General features: G+C 39.9%; 1 protein-coding gene across 1 annotated transcript; it reads left to right on the forward strand.

Moving 5' to 3' along the window:
• Positions 1–11,281: 11,281 nt before the first annotated feature.
• On the forward strand, positions 11,282–14,392 carry LOC146458234 (kelch-like protein 40). Its single transcript, XM_085090637.1, has one exon. The coding sequence runs from the start codon at positions 12,308–12,310 to the stop codon at positions 14,204–14,206; it is 1,899 nt and encodes a 632-aa protein (XP_084946763.1). The 5' UTR covers positions 11,282–12,307; the 3' UTR covers positions 14,207–14,392.
• Positions 14,393–16,769: the final 2,377 nt, after the last annotated feature.

Genomic DNA, 16,769 nt, shown 5'->3' on the forward strand with positions numbered 1-16,769 from the left:
TACGTGCTTCCTATTTCACCTTATTAGGTACCATCTTTGACATAGACATGCCTTGCATCTGGTTCCTCTCCCGTGACTGCCCGTGCCACTGCTCGTTATCTTCGTGTTTTTTATTAGAGTTCTCATTTGTAATTTTTACTTGATTTTTCTTAGGTTGGGGTCGCGCCTCGCATGGGTATCATATCCCGTTCGCGCTAACACTTTTGGTCTTTCTTTCAAACTTTCTTTCTTTCATATTTATAGTTTGTAGTTAATTAATTAATTAATTAATTAATTAATTAATTGACCAATAAAGCTGGAAAGACAAAGACATCGACTTGCGCAGATTTCCAGGCAATTCTGACTGGCAGCACTTTGCTTTGCTACTGAAAACACCTCCGGTCTGATAGGAGATATATTTACCTGTTAAACTTGAAATGTTTATTAAAACGTGATACTGACACGTTCTGCAAATGGCGTTGTTAGTAATGTCTCGATCAGCGAGCATCACTTTGCCATCCCATATGTGGATCCACATGTGACATTCCTGGCATCCTTCTACCTCAGGCAGACCGAGTAAAAATTCCTGTATACTTGATGTTGCATGAAAGTTATAGAATGATGCCAATAATTCGCAAGTGCATTAATTGTGCTGGTGTCGTTTTTTTCAGTTTGTGATTCTTCGAGAGCCTCCAACGTTAGTCATTTTCGGTGGAATATCTTCCGTGAGGGCGTAACGGCGCCTCAGAAATTCAACTTGATTTAGTTGTGAAGAACATGAACTTTTGTGAAATGAAACCATGGAAAACTAATTCCTTCTATTTTCACAGGGGGCAGGCATTATTTCCCACTTTAAACGGCATGCGTTACTGAACTAACGGTTTTGGAAAGCCAACAAGATCTCCGAAAAATGAGGGAAGTACATATTCTGTTCCCTAAATCTTTCTACAACTTAAATTTCCAGCTGAGGAATCTGAACTGTTCAAGCTGTGATGCCTTTCACAAATATGCCTTTACTTAGCCATTAAACGATCTCGGAACACAGGGAATCAGCGCTCATTAATTATAAAATCAGCGCTCATCTGATTCGAACACCTTTCAGATTGATAGCGGCTCCGGTTCCAACATGGCAGTCACGGATAAGATATAATCAGTGCTCAAAAATCGGATTATTATTTATTTAGTGACTGCCAAATTTTCTTTTTTTGGCATTTCTTTTGTTTTGTTTTGACGAACGACTTGATCGAACTATGTCAGTTACGAGATAGGGGGTGATGGGAAACGAAAACGAAATATTTCACAAGGATGGCCTAAGCAAGAGAAAAATATAACTGACAAGTTTAGGGCTACCGGAGTGTTATAGTCTACAGTATTTGTCCAGTTTCTTTTTGCAGAGCTACGATGTAAAACGTTTAAGCCACAGGCACACAAGCAAGTTACAAGTGAGTTGCGATCGAGTTGCGTGTAGAAGCCTGTTAAAAATTAAATTATGAACATAAATTAACATTTAATTATGAGAGAGTGGCGGGAAGAGGCCATGTGAGAAGAACATGCCTTCAAGTTGTGATTTTATCGTCGGATCGATGAAGTTTTGAGTGTAGAGTGTAGAATCCGTTGTTAGATCAACTTTACAGAACTGAAACAGCCTGAGTGAAGCGTAATCACGAGGAAAATTGTGAAGAAGCCATTATCAATCGTGAGTGGAATTTAAAAATACTTATAAACCCTTTTTAACTCGTGAATGCGCGCATGCGTAATGAACGAGCTATAGCGATGGTGGGGTTTTCACTTGGTTGGTTGGTTCGTGTTGTTAACTTTCATTCATGCGCAGTGAATGAGTAATCGTAATGCAGCGGAATTTCACTCTGGCGCTGGTCGAAATTAGCGAATTTCGCGTTTTCGGAAGGAAAACACACCTCTTGGAAACGGTGAATCGAAAGGGGAACTCATATCTAAGGGATGCTCGATAGTTTCAACAGCGGAAATCAAACATTAACGGCGAAGAAATTTTTGTTTGATTTGTGGCTTTACTTAGTTTTTGAAAGAACTGCAATGTTTTAAATTCAATTAGCAGGCCCGTAGCGGGGGGAGGGGCAGGGGGGGCTTGAGCCCCCCCAGAATTTTTGGAAGTTAAAAAACAATCTGCCAAAAAATAAATAATTAAACCAAATTAATGGGCAGCAATTAGTCTTAAACTCTGACGCTGCAAGTACCTTTTCACAACTTTTATAAAAAGTTGTTTACTACCTGTCAGTTTCCTTGGCTTACAGTTTGTTTTCATATACAACAGTAACAAAGGCATTCCTACCTTGTGAATCGGAACCTGGAATGATCAAACCAAACAAAACCAAACCAAAATTAACCGATCTCAAGCCGTAAAAGCTATTGAAATAAACTACAGTCAACCCTCTCATAGCGACCACTTCTCGTAGGCGACCACCTCCCGTAAGTGACCACTTCCTATACAACCATTTTGTTTCTCAGTTAATTACTGAGAATCAAGAGCTCTCTTGTAAGCGAACACCACTCAAATTTCTTAAGAGACCGCGATCACTTTTTAGGCCAGAAATTACACCCATTCTTTTGCTTTTTGTTTCACGTATGATCGTTCGTAAATCATTACTTAGAAGTGACAAAAGTTCAATTTTTAATGACGCTATCCCTGACTGCGGACAGATCCTGCGTATACTTGCAGCATTTTCGTTGTGCGGTTCCTTGCAGATTGTTTGCTTTTGTTTTTGGACCGTAGATCTTTTCAGATACGATATGCTGTAGTTCTTTTTAGCAAGGTTTGGCCATGTACTTGTGAAGGAAAGTTTTGCTTTTCTGCTGATTCTCGGTTTGGTCTCTATCATGTCGCTGTCGTGTTAAGTTTTCTGCGCAGTCCGATCAGCCTTGCAGAAATTTGTGACAGATAATAACAGTTTACAGACAGATAAGATGGCTATAATTAGATCTGTAGGTAAACGGGACAGATCTGTTCCGAATTGTTCTACAGAGTTTCATCAGAAGAATAAATAGATGTGAAAAAATCAAATAAATTAGTTTCTATTTGCCTAATTTTAGCTGCTAAGGTGAAATTTTTATGTTATTAATTAATCAGTCCAGTATTACGCTTATTTTGTTGATCTTTCCCGTACGCGACCATCTCCCGTAAGCGACCACTTTGTCGTACACCAAGGGTGGTCGCTTACGAGAGAGTTGACTTGTTTTCTAAGACATCCGATCATTTATAGCAATACAAATGTCCCACAATGCTCCCACAGTCGGATTCTTACTGCCCGGTTCAAGCCAAATTTTAAAAGAGAAAGAAAAAATTGTCGTCATTTGGTTATGTCCTCCTTCAAACGTAAAATTAGGAAATTTCACATGGGAGTCCACGTAAAAGAAACGGCAAAAAATGTACCAAAAAGTGTGACGCAGGTGCAAAGTTATTGTTTTACTTACTAAATCTACTTTTTTGTTTTGTTTTGTTTTGTTTTTTATGTTCTCGTTGCATCTTAAACTCCCTAATCAGTCCGTGTTTTGAGTGACGAGGGGGGGTGAGGTGGGGGTGGGGTAGTTTTGTTTAACTATTTTGCTAAGCCCCTCAGTTGTTTTAGCCTTGCTACGGGCCTGATTAGTGGAACTGAAAAACACGAGAAATTTTTTCACGGCGCATCGGAATAATCTTATCCAATCTGTAGAGCATAATTTGATGATCATTTAATGCAAGAATGGAGATTTTTAGTTAAATCTGAGCAAAGCTATAAGTTTTTTCAGTTTTTCAGGAAGTCCGGGGTCGTAAACTCAATTAGTTAAAAAAAAAACCGAGAAAATTTTATCACGACACATAAGGATAATCTTATTCAATCTGTCGAGCATAATGACAATCATTTTAGTGCAAGAAATATAGATTACTTCATGGTAAGTGCGCACGTACGGTGTTTACGCACGAGCTGTTGACGTATCAGAAATCGAACGAGTGAGCGCAGCGAACGAGTGAGAATTCTGATACAAAACAACGAGTGCGTAAACACCGTACAAAGCACTTTCCATGCTGTAATTTGTTTATTTTATACATACTGAGATTTTTCCGTGCTGAACAGGTTTGGTAAACATGTACACATAGCTCTCAAGTGTTTTATTGTTATAATGAAAGTAAACGAAATGGAAATACACGAAAATATCGCGTAATTTAAAAATACGTTTTCGAGCGCTGTGATTATCAGACGTTTACTTGAAAGGCTTCCTTTTTCCACCATGGTTTTCATCAAACTGTTGAATTTGTTGTGACCCATTTGCACTTGATTTAAACCACATTTTTTTAAGGAAGGACTTTTTATGGAATTTATTTCGAGATTATTAGTATGGCGCATCAGGTTTATTCATCGCGTCAGGTCGCTTTTCGGAATAAATCTTGTAAACAGCAACTGGATTTCTTTCGGGTGGACCGTTTGGTGCTGCGAAAGTCTTCGGTTTAACAGCTCCTGACATTACGAAGTTCAGCTCCCGTTCTAGTTTTCGTTTGCCGTTCAGAATACTCTGAGTATTCACTTCCGTCAGCTTCCATGTGAAGTTGCACGTCGCCCCAAGTCATCTGCCGATGTTCTTCACAGCCTCTCGAGCCAAAATTTACCGAATTGAAAAGCCGCACTGCGTTTAGCAAAGCTTCGGCATTTGAGATTTAGAGCCGTAAAAAAGCTAGCGCATCCGACAAAGCTACACCAAAGCTACCACGGTCATTCGTTCATTGAAAATGTTGATGCGTTTTGACAGCCACTTTCTGATTGGACGAAACGGATTTCCCACGTGTGAGAAAGTCGTTTCGATGTTGCCATTGGCTGCGAGAATTTCCGAACCGGGTTTTCAACAGATTAATTCTATCTGTAAATCTCAGTATGTATGAAATAATGGAGATTTTTCGTTAAATCTGAGCAAAGTTAAAAGTTTTTTCGTTTTACCACAAAGTGCAGTGTCTTTTAAGAATTTAAAAATAACTTAATTTAAAAATAATTTAATTTAAAAATAACTGAATTTAAAAATTCAATTAGTGAAGTGTCGGCATGAACTTTGAATTAAAAAACACGTGAATTTTTTTAATCAGCGCATCAGAATAACCTTATTTAATGTGTAGGGAATACGTTTACAATCATTTTAGGACAAGAATGGTTATTTCTCGTTACATGATCGGGCAAAGACATAATTTCGTTTAGCTTTTTCAAGGTAATGTAGTTAATTTCAACTACTGATGTGTCATCTGCATTCACGAGTAGGCTCACAGGAGCCTTTGATTTACAATTAAAGCCAAATGACAGAGCTGAAAGAATGACCTGAAAACCTTCACTGGAGGAAGCGAGCACGAATACCACGAACAGCTGCGTTCCTAAGCTAAGCAGACTTCAGCTCGTTTACTTGCAGGGCCTCGCATGACTGTGCTGTGTTGTCAGTGACGGAGCTGATTCGTTATTTAGTTGAGCCATCCCCGTCATCCCCCGCGAGCTTACGGTGGTCACGCGTTTTATGATGTTAGTCAATCACACTCAGAAAAAAATTATTTTCAGATGGGCCAAGAATGGTATTTGCAAGTAAACAATAAACAACCGGAACACACGTGGTTAATGTACATGTATGCCCAATCACATAAACTGGCATATTGTATATGCCCAGGATGGAATAAAATGATTCCTTATTCTATTAAACTTTTAAAGCCACGTGACTTGTCAAATGATCCCCTAACTAGAAATTTAGGACGTCAGAATTCCAAGTGTGAAAGTTTTCAAAGTCATAATGTTCTTTGGATCTTTCCGGCAAAATTGGGTACGAGAGGGATCTTCATAGAAACCTCAGTGAAGCATGTATGCAAGCCATTAGTTATAGAATTCGTAACATTCGTCATAAACCCTCTGTTGTTTTTGCTTAAGAGCAAAGAAGAGCAAATCAGGATAGGCCCTTGGCATTCTGCTCGGTAACATTTGAATTTTTGAGCAACTATTTGCGAAACGAGCAACCTCAAGCAACTTTTGTCTCGGGGGACGGGAGGGTGGAGTACAGTACAGCACAGCACAGCACAGTACAGCACAGCACAGCACAGCACAGCACAGGACAGCACAGTACAGTACAGTACAGCACAGCACAGCACAGCACAGCACAGCACAGCACAGCACAGCACAGCACAGCACAGCACAGCACAGCACAGCACAGCACAACACAGCACAGCACAGCACAGCACAGCACAGCACAGCACAGCACAGCACAGCACAGCACAGCACAGTACAGTACAGTACAGTACAGTACAGTACAGTACAGTATAGCACAGCACAGCACAGCACAGCACAGCACAGCACAGCACAGCACAGCACAGCACAGCACAGCACAGTACAGTACAGTACAGTACGAAACATGTGCGATCGTAAACAAGATCTGCAAATCATCACGTGAGCTGTAGACGTTCTCGGAAATTTTTGCGTGCTCCTGGGAATCCACTTTACAAAATACTACAGGTTTGAATGTGAATTTCACCGTGCTTTATGTTAAATTGATCGATTTGTCATATTTCAAATAGCTTTGACGAAATTTTCGAAAACATACTCAGTTTAAAAGAGTCGAGAAATTGTGTTTTAGTGACTCGAAGTTCGCTTGGATCGGTCGCCTTCATTCAAGGCGAAAATTAAACGAATTTGCTTTTCAAGCGTGAACACAGGTCTGTCTGAATAAATTTTTCAATTAAGAAAGCTCATTGTCTGTTTATCTGTGTGTCTTGATTCACGGAATTTCTTCACCATGCGATCTTCTATAAATTATGGGAGAACCAAACCATATCTATTACTGTCCCCTAGCCCTATGTATTAAAGTGTAAACAAACAAAAATCCTCCAGCGCATACCAAATTTGCCCATGTGGCAGCACGATCAAATTAAGCTGCACAATTTTGGCACTGACTGGAGCTGTTCATTCACCCCTCTGAATTTTATACAACATTGCTTTTTTACTGCAATATTCTACAAAAATAAAGCAGTAGCCAAATGCAGTCATACATTGCCTTTTATTTTAATATGAGGTAGAGCTGGATTATAAGTGATAACGAACGTAATTTTCTCAGTTAGCTTCAGTAAGTGTTTGTTTCCTTTAAAGCCTGGTTTACACGTACGACGCAAGCATAAGCATAAACACAAGCATAAGCACAAGAAACCTATGTGTAAACCGATGCGACGCAAGCATGAGCGCCTTGTGCTTGCGCTTGTGCTTATGCTTGCGTCGTCCCGGTTTACACGTACGACGCAACGACGCAAGCATAAGCACAAGCACAATAGAATGGAACGATTTCCATTCTCTTGTGCTTGTGCTTGTGCTAGCGTCGTTCCATCGTACGTGTAAACTGGGACGACGCAAGCATAAGCACAAGCGCAAGGAAAGAAAACTGAAAAACAGTGACAAGTTGTCAGCGTACATTCTAGTTACTTGTGCGTTGCCATTTGCAAAATGTCGGCAGCAAATTTTTATGCTTCTGCGCTTGCGTATGTCACCTTATGCTTATGCTTATCGCACGTGTAAACATCCTTGTGCTTATGCTTACGCTTATGCTTATGCTTATGCCTGCGTTGTGCGTGTAAACCAGGCTTAAGCCTACTTACACGTACGACGCACGCATAAGCACAAGAAACCTACGTGTAAACCGGTGCGACGCAAGCATAAGCGCCTTGTGCTTGCGCTTGGGTCGTCCTGGTTTACACGCACGACGCAACAACGCAAGCATAAGCACAAGCACAAGAGAATGGAACGATTTCCATTCTCTTGTGCTTGTGCTTGTGTCGTTGCGTCGTACTTGCAAACCGGGACGACGCAAGCATAAGCACAAGCGCAAGGAAAGGAAACTGAAAAACAGTGACAAGTTGTCAGTGTACATTCTATTCTAGTCCGTCATGTTGGAATCAAATCTCGCGCCAAAAGGCAGTCCGGCTGCGCGCTTGTCCCATATTTTTCTGCTTCTGCGCTTGCACATGTCACCTTATGCTTATGCTTATCGCACGTGTAAACATCCTTGTGCTTATGCTTAAGTCATACGAGTAAACCAGGCTTTAAGGGTTCATTCTTTGATATTTGTTTCTGGTCTTCTATGAGAGAAAATGTGGGTCCTCTTCAGGAACAAACTTGTTATGACCAGTTCCCTAAATTTGTGTCACCTGTGGCCGTCTCCAGCAATCTCAGAAGACGTCATTTCCACCATAACTTTTTCCGGGAATCGTGCGACTGCACGATTTTTAGAAGCCCCACCCCTCGAAAAGCAATGGCTTCCCTGCTACAACTGAACGTTTAAGGACGGTTTACACGTACGACGCAAGCATAAGCATAAGCACAAGGATGTTTCGCGTGCAATAAGCATAATACGCAAGCGCAGAAGTATAAAAATTTGGCGCAATCGAGCGTCCGGGCTGCCTCAGTTTTGGCGCGAGATTTGATTCCAACATGTCCAAAATGGCAACGCATGAGTAACTAGAATGTACGCTAAAAACTTGTCACTGTTTTTCAGTTTCCTTTCCTTGCGCTTGTGCTTATGCTTGCGTCGTCCCGGTTTACACGTACGACGCAACCGCGCAAGCACAAGCACACGAGAATGGAGATCGTTCCATTCTCTTGTGCTTGTGATTATGCCTGCGTCGTACGTGTAAACCGGAACGACGAAAGCATAAACACAAGCGCAAGCAAAAGGCGCTTACGCTTGCGTCGCACTGGTTTACACGTAGGTTTCTTGTGCTTATGCTTGCGTCGTACGTGTAAACCAGGCTTTAACTGCGTCCGTGCAGTTCTGCAGACTCTGCCACAGAATGCTCACAAAGAATGCGACCAATCAAGGGAGTAATGGGAAAATAAAAAGCTATACCAAAGCATCAGAAATATGTATAATTTTTAAACGGAGATTTATTTTACTAAATTTCCATAGAGCCAGAAGGCAGGAAATAACTTTCAAGAATGTCACGACTTTTTATGATGTATACATGTTTTGGCTGAAACTTCATCCATCTTCAGTACAAGAAACAGAACCTACTAGTGGGTGTATGATAAACTGATGCAAGCAGTAGTGTTAATTACAACGTGTTAATAAATGTACAGCATATAACCAATTATAACATGACAAGAAAAATAAAAAATACATAACTTTATTCCATATTTTTTTTACTTTTCTTGTCACGTTGTATAATATTAGTTATATGCTCTTCATTTATTTTCACGTGGTAATTAGCTATATTCTTAACACTATTGTATCCTTCTTGCATTTATATCACACGCCCTAGCAGGTCTGCTAAGCCCACCGCACACGTCAGGAAAGAGCTGAGCAAAACGCTAGCTCGCGAGGCAGTTAGCTCAGCCGTTTTCTCTCGTGTGCGGTGAGAACGTGAGAAAAATATCTAAAATTGTCTGAAATGTGAAATATTCAAATAAAAGCTTAAGGCTGTTCCATTGTTATCTTACCAATCCCCCGTTAAGGGTTAAAGAAGTGAGTTAATGTTAGCTACCTTAAGAAAAAGACCAAAGTGCTGAGAGATATCCCATGTTTTTCCAGATCCCTCAGAAATATTCAAGAGATCATAAGATGCCGACGCAAAGAACTCCTCAGAAATAACTTTTGAAGCTTCTTCAGAGACTCAGTCAACAGGGGTCGGGGAAGGAACTTTTAATTAATTTAAGTTGTAAAAACTGCATCTTGTGACCTCTTTAAATCCTAATAGTTGCGGCATTGAATGTGCTAAACAGGTTGAAGAATATTTTACGTTATTGAACTAAAGAATCTTTATCCTTATCTTTATTACAATTCAATGGCAACAAAGAAGTTCGTACAGTGGATTAAAATAGAGCCATTAGGATAGCCTGCAAAAGAGTCGGAGACCCCATACAAGGCAGACCACCTAAAGAAACCCTCCCAAGAACCGTTATAATTTAAAGATAGAAATTAACTAAATAAATATTATTACAATATAAATATATAAAATATATATATATAAAAAAAAATTGAAGCTTTCTCAAGTGAGTCTTTAGTAGATTTAGCTTTGCTTCTATATGTAATGACCTCTGGTAATCTTTTTGTCTTGGAATTAAGTGAATGAAAGGACCAGAACTTTTTAGAAGCACTGTATCGTGCTTTTATTTTGCTCAATTTATTTTATTGCAGCCAAATCTGGCATCATTGTGCTGCTAGAAACACAAGCAAGCTAGAGAAAGTAAACGAACGCGTTCTTAAATTCATTTACAAGGACAACTCCACTTCCTATCATACCTTGTTAAAATGGATAGGCACATTGGAAACACGCAGGATCCAGGACATGTTAATTACCCTAAACAGCTGTTTTCAGGAAAGAGCGCCGCCAAGCATTAATGACATGCCCATAGCATCTGCTGTTCCACATTTGCGTCTGCAAATCCAATATGGCGTCACAAGATGGCGCTCCTGACAACGAAATTCAACTTAAATTTTCTCCGAAACACGGCAACGAAAAATTCTTATTTTATGAATTTCCTCATATAGAATAGAAGAATAGAATAGAATAGTTTTTTATTTAAACACGGTAAAATCCATCAGGAGTATAAAAATTAGAGAACTATCCTGAACAAAATGCAAAAACTAACTACAACTAATCTAACTAAAACCTGTTTTTCATCAATGCCGTGTATACTCTAACATTAAAAATGAAGATAAACTAATCTTTTAAATTGACTTAGAGATTTAGCTTCTCTCACATCACGGGGCAGGCCGCCGTTCCAGAGAACTGCTCCGCTATATTTTATCTACTTGCTGACAAAATGTAAAGGCACGTTTATTTTTTACCTTCTACCCAATTGTATTACCTTAAATGTTAGAACGAGTATACCGTCGAACCTGTATTAAGCGGCACCGTATTAAGCGGTCACCCTCTATTAAGCGGTCAGTTGTCAAAGTCCCGAAAATTACTTCCCTTAATTACTGTAATCCTGACCTGTATTAAACGGTCCCCTCTATTAAGCGGTCGCGGTCACCCAAACCTAAGTCCCAACGAGCTGATTTCTATTGTCTTGGCCTGTTTTAAACGGTCACTTTGTAACAGGAAACCACTTAAATATGGTAAAAAATAGCGCGCCAGGCAATTGCGTTTCTAATAAGCTGCACAATCGTGGCGTTAATGTTTCACTAGTCCGTTTCAATACCATGCTCTCCTTTGTCATACCATTTTAACGCCGAACTTTCTTAACCAAGTAAGTGATGTATTCTGTACAACCTGTATTAAGCGGTCACTTAGCCATTCCCCGAGGGTGACCGCTTAATACAGGTTTGACTGTAATTGCAATCTTCGGGGAGCAAATATATCGTCTTTACCGAGGGTGAATAGCACCAAATATGGCCTTACGTGTTCCAGGTATTATGCCGCGAAGTATTGGAACGCACTATCTGATAATATACGCATTTTAGCTGGAACTAAAGAGTTTGTTAGTAAGGTTCGCGAGTTGATTAACTTAGCGTTTTAGATTTTTATGATTTAGGATTTATAGAATTTTTGTATTTCTATCATTGGATTTTCGTAGTTAGTGACCGTTAGTGATTTAAATAACGACTTTTAACTTATATGTTTTAATTTTTTTTTATTTTAGCATCATTTTCTTGCCATGTGGTATCTTTAAACTAGGCTAAGCACATTCACCACGTTAAATAAAGTGTCTTGTCTTGTTGACTGCAGTTTCTTTCCGGACGCTTAAGTATGATAATGTGCCATATGAATCGCATTTTTCTTGGTTTCGTTGCCTGTGTGAAAATCTCTCTTCGGTTCTAGAAAGATGACAAAAATAAGCCAGTCGACCCCAATGAGGAGTTTCTTGTCACATGAAAACACTCGGCCAGCCGAAAGTCGGGTTCCTTTCCCGCAGAAAGCGGGAATACCACAAGGACACTTGGTAATGAGGTTGGCAATGGCAGCATCCTAGCCTGCTCTCAAGCCTAACTCGGTTAGTTTGATAACAGGATTGTTAGTACTTCAATTGTAATTTGTTGCTTGATCTTAAGCAAACTATATCGGCCTCTACAGACCAATTTGAAATTGTGAAGATAGAATCATTCCGCAGTCAGGATTTAAAGAACTTGTCCCTCAAGTATGTTCAAAGTTATGACAAGGACTACGCCGGAATGTCGATACTCCGTCTGTTCAATCACAATGTAAGCACCTGTCGCAGGTGAAAATTTACATCACTTGTGGTGAAAATCATTTGCATTTACACTGCTTGACGGACACAAGTTGCTTGCAGCTGGCAGTTTACGCCAAAACCTTTAAAAATCACTTCGACGTCGATGGAACCTTTCATAGAGATAGTACTCGCTGACACTGGTGATGTTTCAACCAAGAACTGAACCAGTTTTTACTCCTCAAGAGACACTATATCCTCCTTGCAACGTTACTTTGGTTTGCAAAGATGGGGAAGAGTTCAAAGCTCACAGAGGTGTTCTTTCAGAGGCAAGTACTTTCTTTGAAAGACTGCTTAACAGCGATATGAAGGAGTCTAACGAAGGAGTAGTTCGGCTGGAAATACTAAGCGAGCTTGGTTTGAGGGACATATTGGAGTTTATTTACACTGGTAGTGTTCAGATATTAGACGATGCTCATGCCCAAGAGCTGATTGCGATGGCGGACTATTTGCTTCTTCCTCGTCTGACAACTCTCGCTGAAAGATTTTTAGTGAAGAATTTGAAGATAGATATCTCAAACGCTATTTCAACTTACCGTTTTGCAGTCAGATATCGATGTCAAGAACTTACTTCGCTCACAGAGCACTTCATCCTTGCTAATTTCACTTCCGTGGCGAAAACGCATGATTTTCTGGAACTGTCGAAAGACGAAGTTAAAATATGGATCTCAAGTGACGACATAGATGTTAACGCCGAGGAAGACGTGTTTAAAATCATTCTAACGTGGGTTGATCATAAAAAAAGCGAGCGAAAGAAACATTTTGCTGAGTTGTTTCGTGAAGTTCGACTTGTTTATGTATCGAGAGACTACCTGCACTGTCATATCGTGACAAATGATCTTGTGAATGATAACGAAGACTGCTGCATGGATCTTGTGAAGGTCGCTATGGAGTTTACTAACTCTAACAACCACCATTATTTCAGTGTTAAGCCAAGAAAGTCACTCGAGACTCCTGTTATAGTAGTCTGTATACAGGAGTATGGTTTTAAATCGGGAAGGCTGAGGCCTAGGTACTTGGAAGACAATTTACTTTACTGCCCTCGTGAGGAGACGTGGGCTTGGTCACGTGGAACAGTACCACCTAACACCGAGAATGTGGTCTCATGTCAGGGGAAACTATACTTTATATCTCCAGAAGACAAAATAATATCATGTTATGATTCATTTTCCAACACTTGGACATCACTGCCGTATGAAGAACTAAGGAGAATCGATCAGCTCTTCGTTAGAAATGAAGACGAAATTTACGCTTTGTTGTATGAAGATGAAAGATCTTGCCCAAAGTGCATTGCCAAAACTAACATGCCATGCCAAAACTATAATCGGTGTGGGAGAACGCATCTTTCCTTTCTCACAAAGTACAAACCCGAAACAAACTCATGGAAAGATATAGCTGTATTTGTTGGTTCGAGAAAAGCCATTTGCATTGTGGCCAAAGACGATTTTGTTTATTTTCTTGGTGGTATTGACTTTTCAATAGACAATCAAGGGTTTCTGAGGACTTCTGACAAGATTCACCTCAGCAGAAAAACATGGGAAAAAATAGCAGACCTTCAAGACGCAAGAGCTTTTGCTTACGGTACTGCTGTGCAAGGCAAAATATTTGTTGTAGGTGGAACAGTTGTTGATGATTTACCCGGGTACCCTTCGGGTACATCGTGTGAAGTGTACGACGAAACAACAAACGAATGGGAATTTATAGCGAACTTGGGTATAAAAGGGTCTTGGATGGGTGGGCCAGCTGGGGTGTCTTCTGACGGGAAGATATATATACTGAGTCATGAAAGTAGAAAGGAAGAGAAGATGATAGCATTGGATGGAATTATTGAATGCTATGACCCTGTCAAGAATGAGTGGAGCGAAAAACCGCGAATACCACTTTTTAGGTTTTTCCGAGATGACCTCGATTCTCTCCATGACCAGTTTGTTTGTTGTTCAATGCGGGTTATTAAAAGGAGTAAATTCCTTCAGGAAGGCTCGATCCATAATGTTTGTTCCACACTCCCTAGCAATGGCGCCAAACGGAAATGTGCCATTATGTGACCTAACTCATTTGAATCATGAGTTCAAGGAGCTGATGTTATCATTCGATGCATTTTTTCTTCCTTTTCATTCGCCGAGAGCAAAGAACGTGACCTGCAAATAACTGCCTACAAATAATGGTCTACTCATGCGCATTACTGTCCAACTGTGTTTTGCTGCAAGTAATTGAAACCACGCTCTTGCTTGGGTGAATCAAAGGCTCCTGTGAGCCAACTCGTGAATGCAGATGACACATAGTAATTGAAATTTGGACGGCTACGGAAACTTCCTCAAAAGCTAAAAGAAATTATATCTTTGCCCGATTATGTAACGAAAAATGACCATTCTTGTACTATTAAAATGATTGTCAAATTATTCTGTACAGATTGAATAAGCCGATTATTCTGATGCGCCGATTAAAAAAAAATCACGTGTTTTTTTATTCAAAGTTCATAGAAGCAAGCCATGTGCAGCTACGTCATGCACATTCGTGTCCCCGATAGTCCGGGGCTACTGGATTTTGCGATCGGGCTAGTGGATTCTAACCATCACTTGCCCGATGGGCAAGTGAAGATTTTTTGGGAATTAAAATTACAAAATTACAGTAGGGCAAGCCGATCTCACAAAGGGAAATCTGTTCAACAAAGTATCGCATTACATTTCATATTTTTCCTTTGGAGTTCAGTCCACGCAATCCTCAAGTAAAAATAATGAACTATGACAAGCTCTTGCTAAATAAGAATTATTTATCGACCGCGTCCTTTTGCTTTCCCATAAATTACCAGTTGTTAATTTCGAAAATGAAACATTTTTCCCTGTGAAACCTCTATGAAAGCTGACAAGATCTTTAAGTGTTCATTTCACCAGAAATTTGCATAATTTTGTTTACGACGTCAATGATGCGTGACATGGCACGTTCCGCTTTCGCGTGAAAACTGACAAATTAAATTATTTTTTATCAAATTATTTCTTAATTAAATTATTTTTAATTCTTAAAAGAAACCGCACTCTGTAGAAAAAAACGAAAAAAACCTATAACTTTGTTCAGATTCAACGAAAAATCTCCATTCTTACACTACCATGATTGTCAAATTATTCTCTACAGAATGATTGAGAGAATTCTGACGCGTCGTGAAAAAAAAATTTCACGGTTTTTTTTTTTCACTAATTGAGTTTACGACCCCGGACTTTCTGAAAAACTGAAAAAACTTGCAACTTTGCTCAGATTGAACGAAAAATCTCCATTCTTGCACTAAATGATGGTCAAATTATTCTCTACATATTGAATAAGAATTTCCTGATGCGCCGTGAACAATAAATGTTCGCGTGTTTTTCCCACTAATTGAATTTGAAACTCACTCACTGCGCACGCCCGAAAGTTAACGACAAAACTGACCGACCGACCAAGTCAAAAGCCAGCTATCGCTATAACTCGTTCATTGCGCATGCGCACATTCACGAGTTAAAAAGGCAGATCGCTTCCCTGAGCTGTCAGAGAGTGATTTGACATCTTTAGTATATCAAAATTATGAAAAACAAACTCGGTGATCGAATGACAAAACAATTGTTGAACTCAACAATTGTTGATTTTCAGTTTCTCGCAGATCAATTATTTGACGAAGCCACTAACAAATCGCGATATTTTGCTCAATCTCGTCCAATAATCGTTCCGTCCATTAACTTTTCCTAGAGATCCATCAAAAGATGTTTTTGGAGTTACAGGAATACAAAATGGTTATTAATATCCCATGCCAGCACACGTGCACTTCTACTCCGCCAGTTTTTCTTCTTCTTAATCCTTTAAGTCCCAATAACGATCAACATCTAATTTCTCCCATATTTACGGGCATTTTTAGGGTTATCATACGCAAAGAATTGTGTCATGTGCCAGTCCCCACCTTATTCGGTAGGGTGGATTTGTACGTGCGTTCGAATGCACGCTCAAGTGATAGAATATGACGAAATAGAAAACACAGAACATCGTCATAAACAAAGTGAAAACCTGTTTTGAAATGGCCAGAGATGGCTAGATTCAAGGATGGACAGAGAAATAAGGTCATTTTTTTGTAAGCGTGGCTATTATTACAACTCTGAGTATTCCGCCGGGTTGCTGCGATTATTGTTGCCGCACCACTGATATGTGTGCTCAAGGTTTTCTTTTGCCGCAATGGACAAATTTTGTGCTTACTCTCAGCACGAGTTGCAGTTGTTCAACGAACTTTAAAAAGATAACCAGACACCCGCGTGGAATGAACTAGATTTGTCTGCAGCCTTCATAAAAGGCGAAGATGTATTGGGCTGCCGCCAGAAGAAGAGGAACTTAAGGCCCAAGGCAGAGAAGAAGAACAAGGCCGCTACCATGATAATAACAAGAGGCGACAGGGGAATTGCGATGACTTCACAATGGAGCGTCCGATGACTGGAGAAAGTTACTAAAGACAACTTCTTCATCAAAGACCACACGATGCTTCGCATTTTTACTCTCGCTTTACTAGTAATGATAGCCTTTCTTTTTACCAAGAGAGTCAGGAATGCGCCAAGATTGATGCTGTTGTGTCAGATTCGTGCCGTTTAATGACCAACG

This window comes from Pavona decussata, unplaced genomic scaffold (genome assembly GCF_977016875.1).
Source record: "Pavona decussata unplaced genomic scaffold, jaPavDecu1.1 SCAFFOLD_233, whole genome shotgun sequence".
NCBI classification, from domain to species: Eukaryota; Metazoa; Cnidaria; class Anthozoa; order Scleractinia; family Agariciidae; genus Pavona; species Pavona decussata.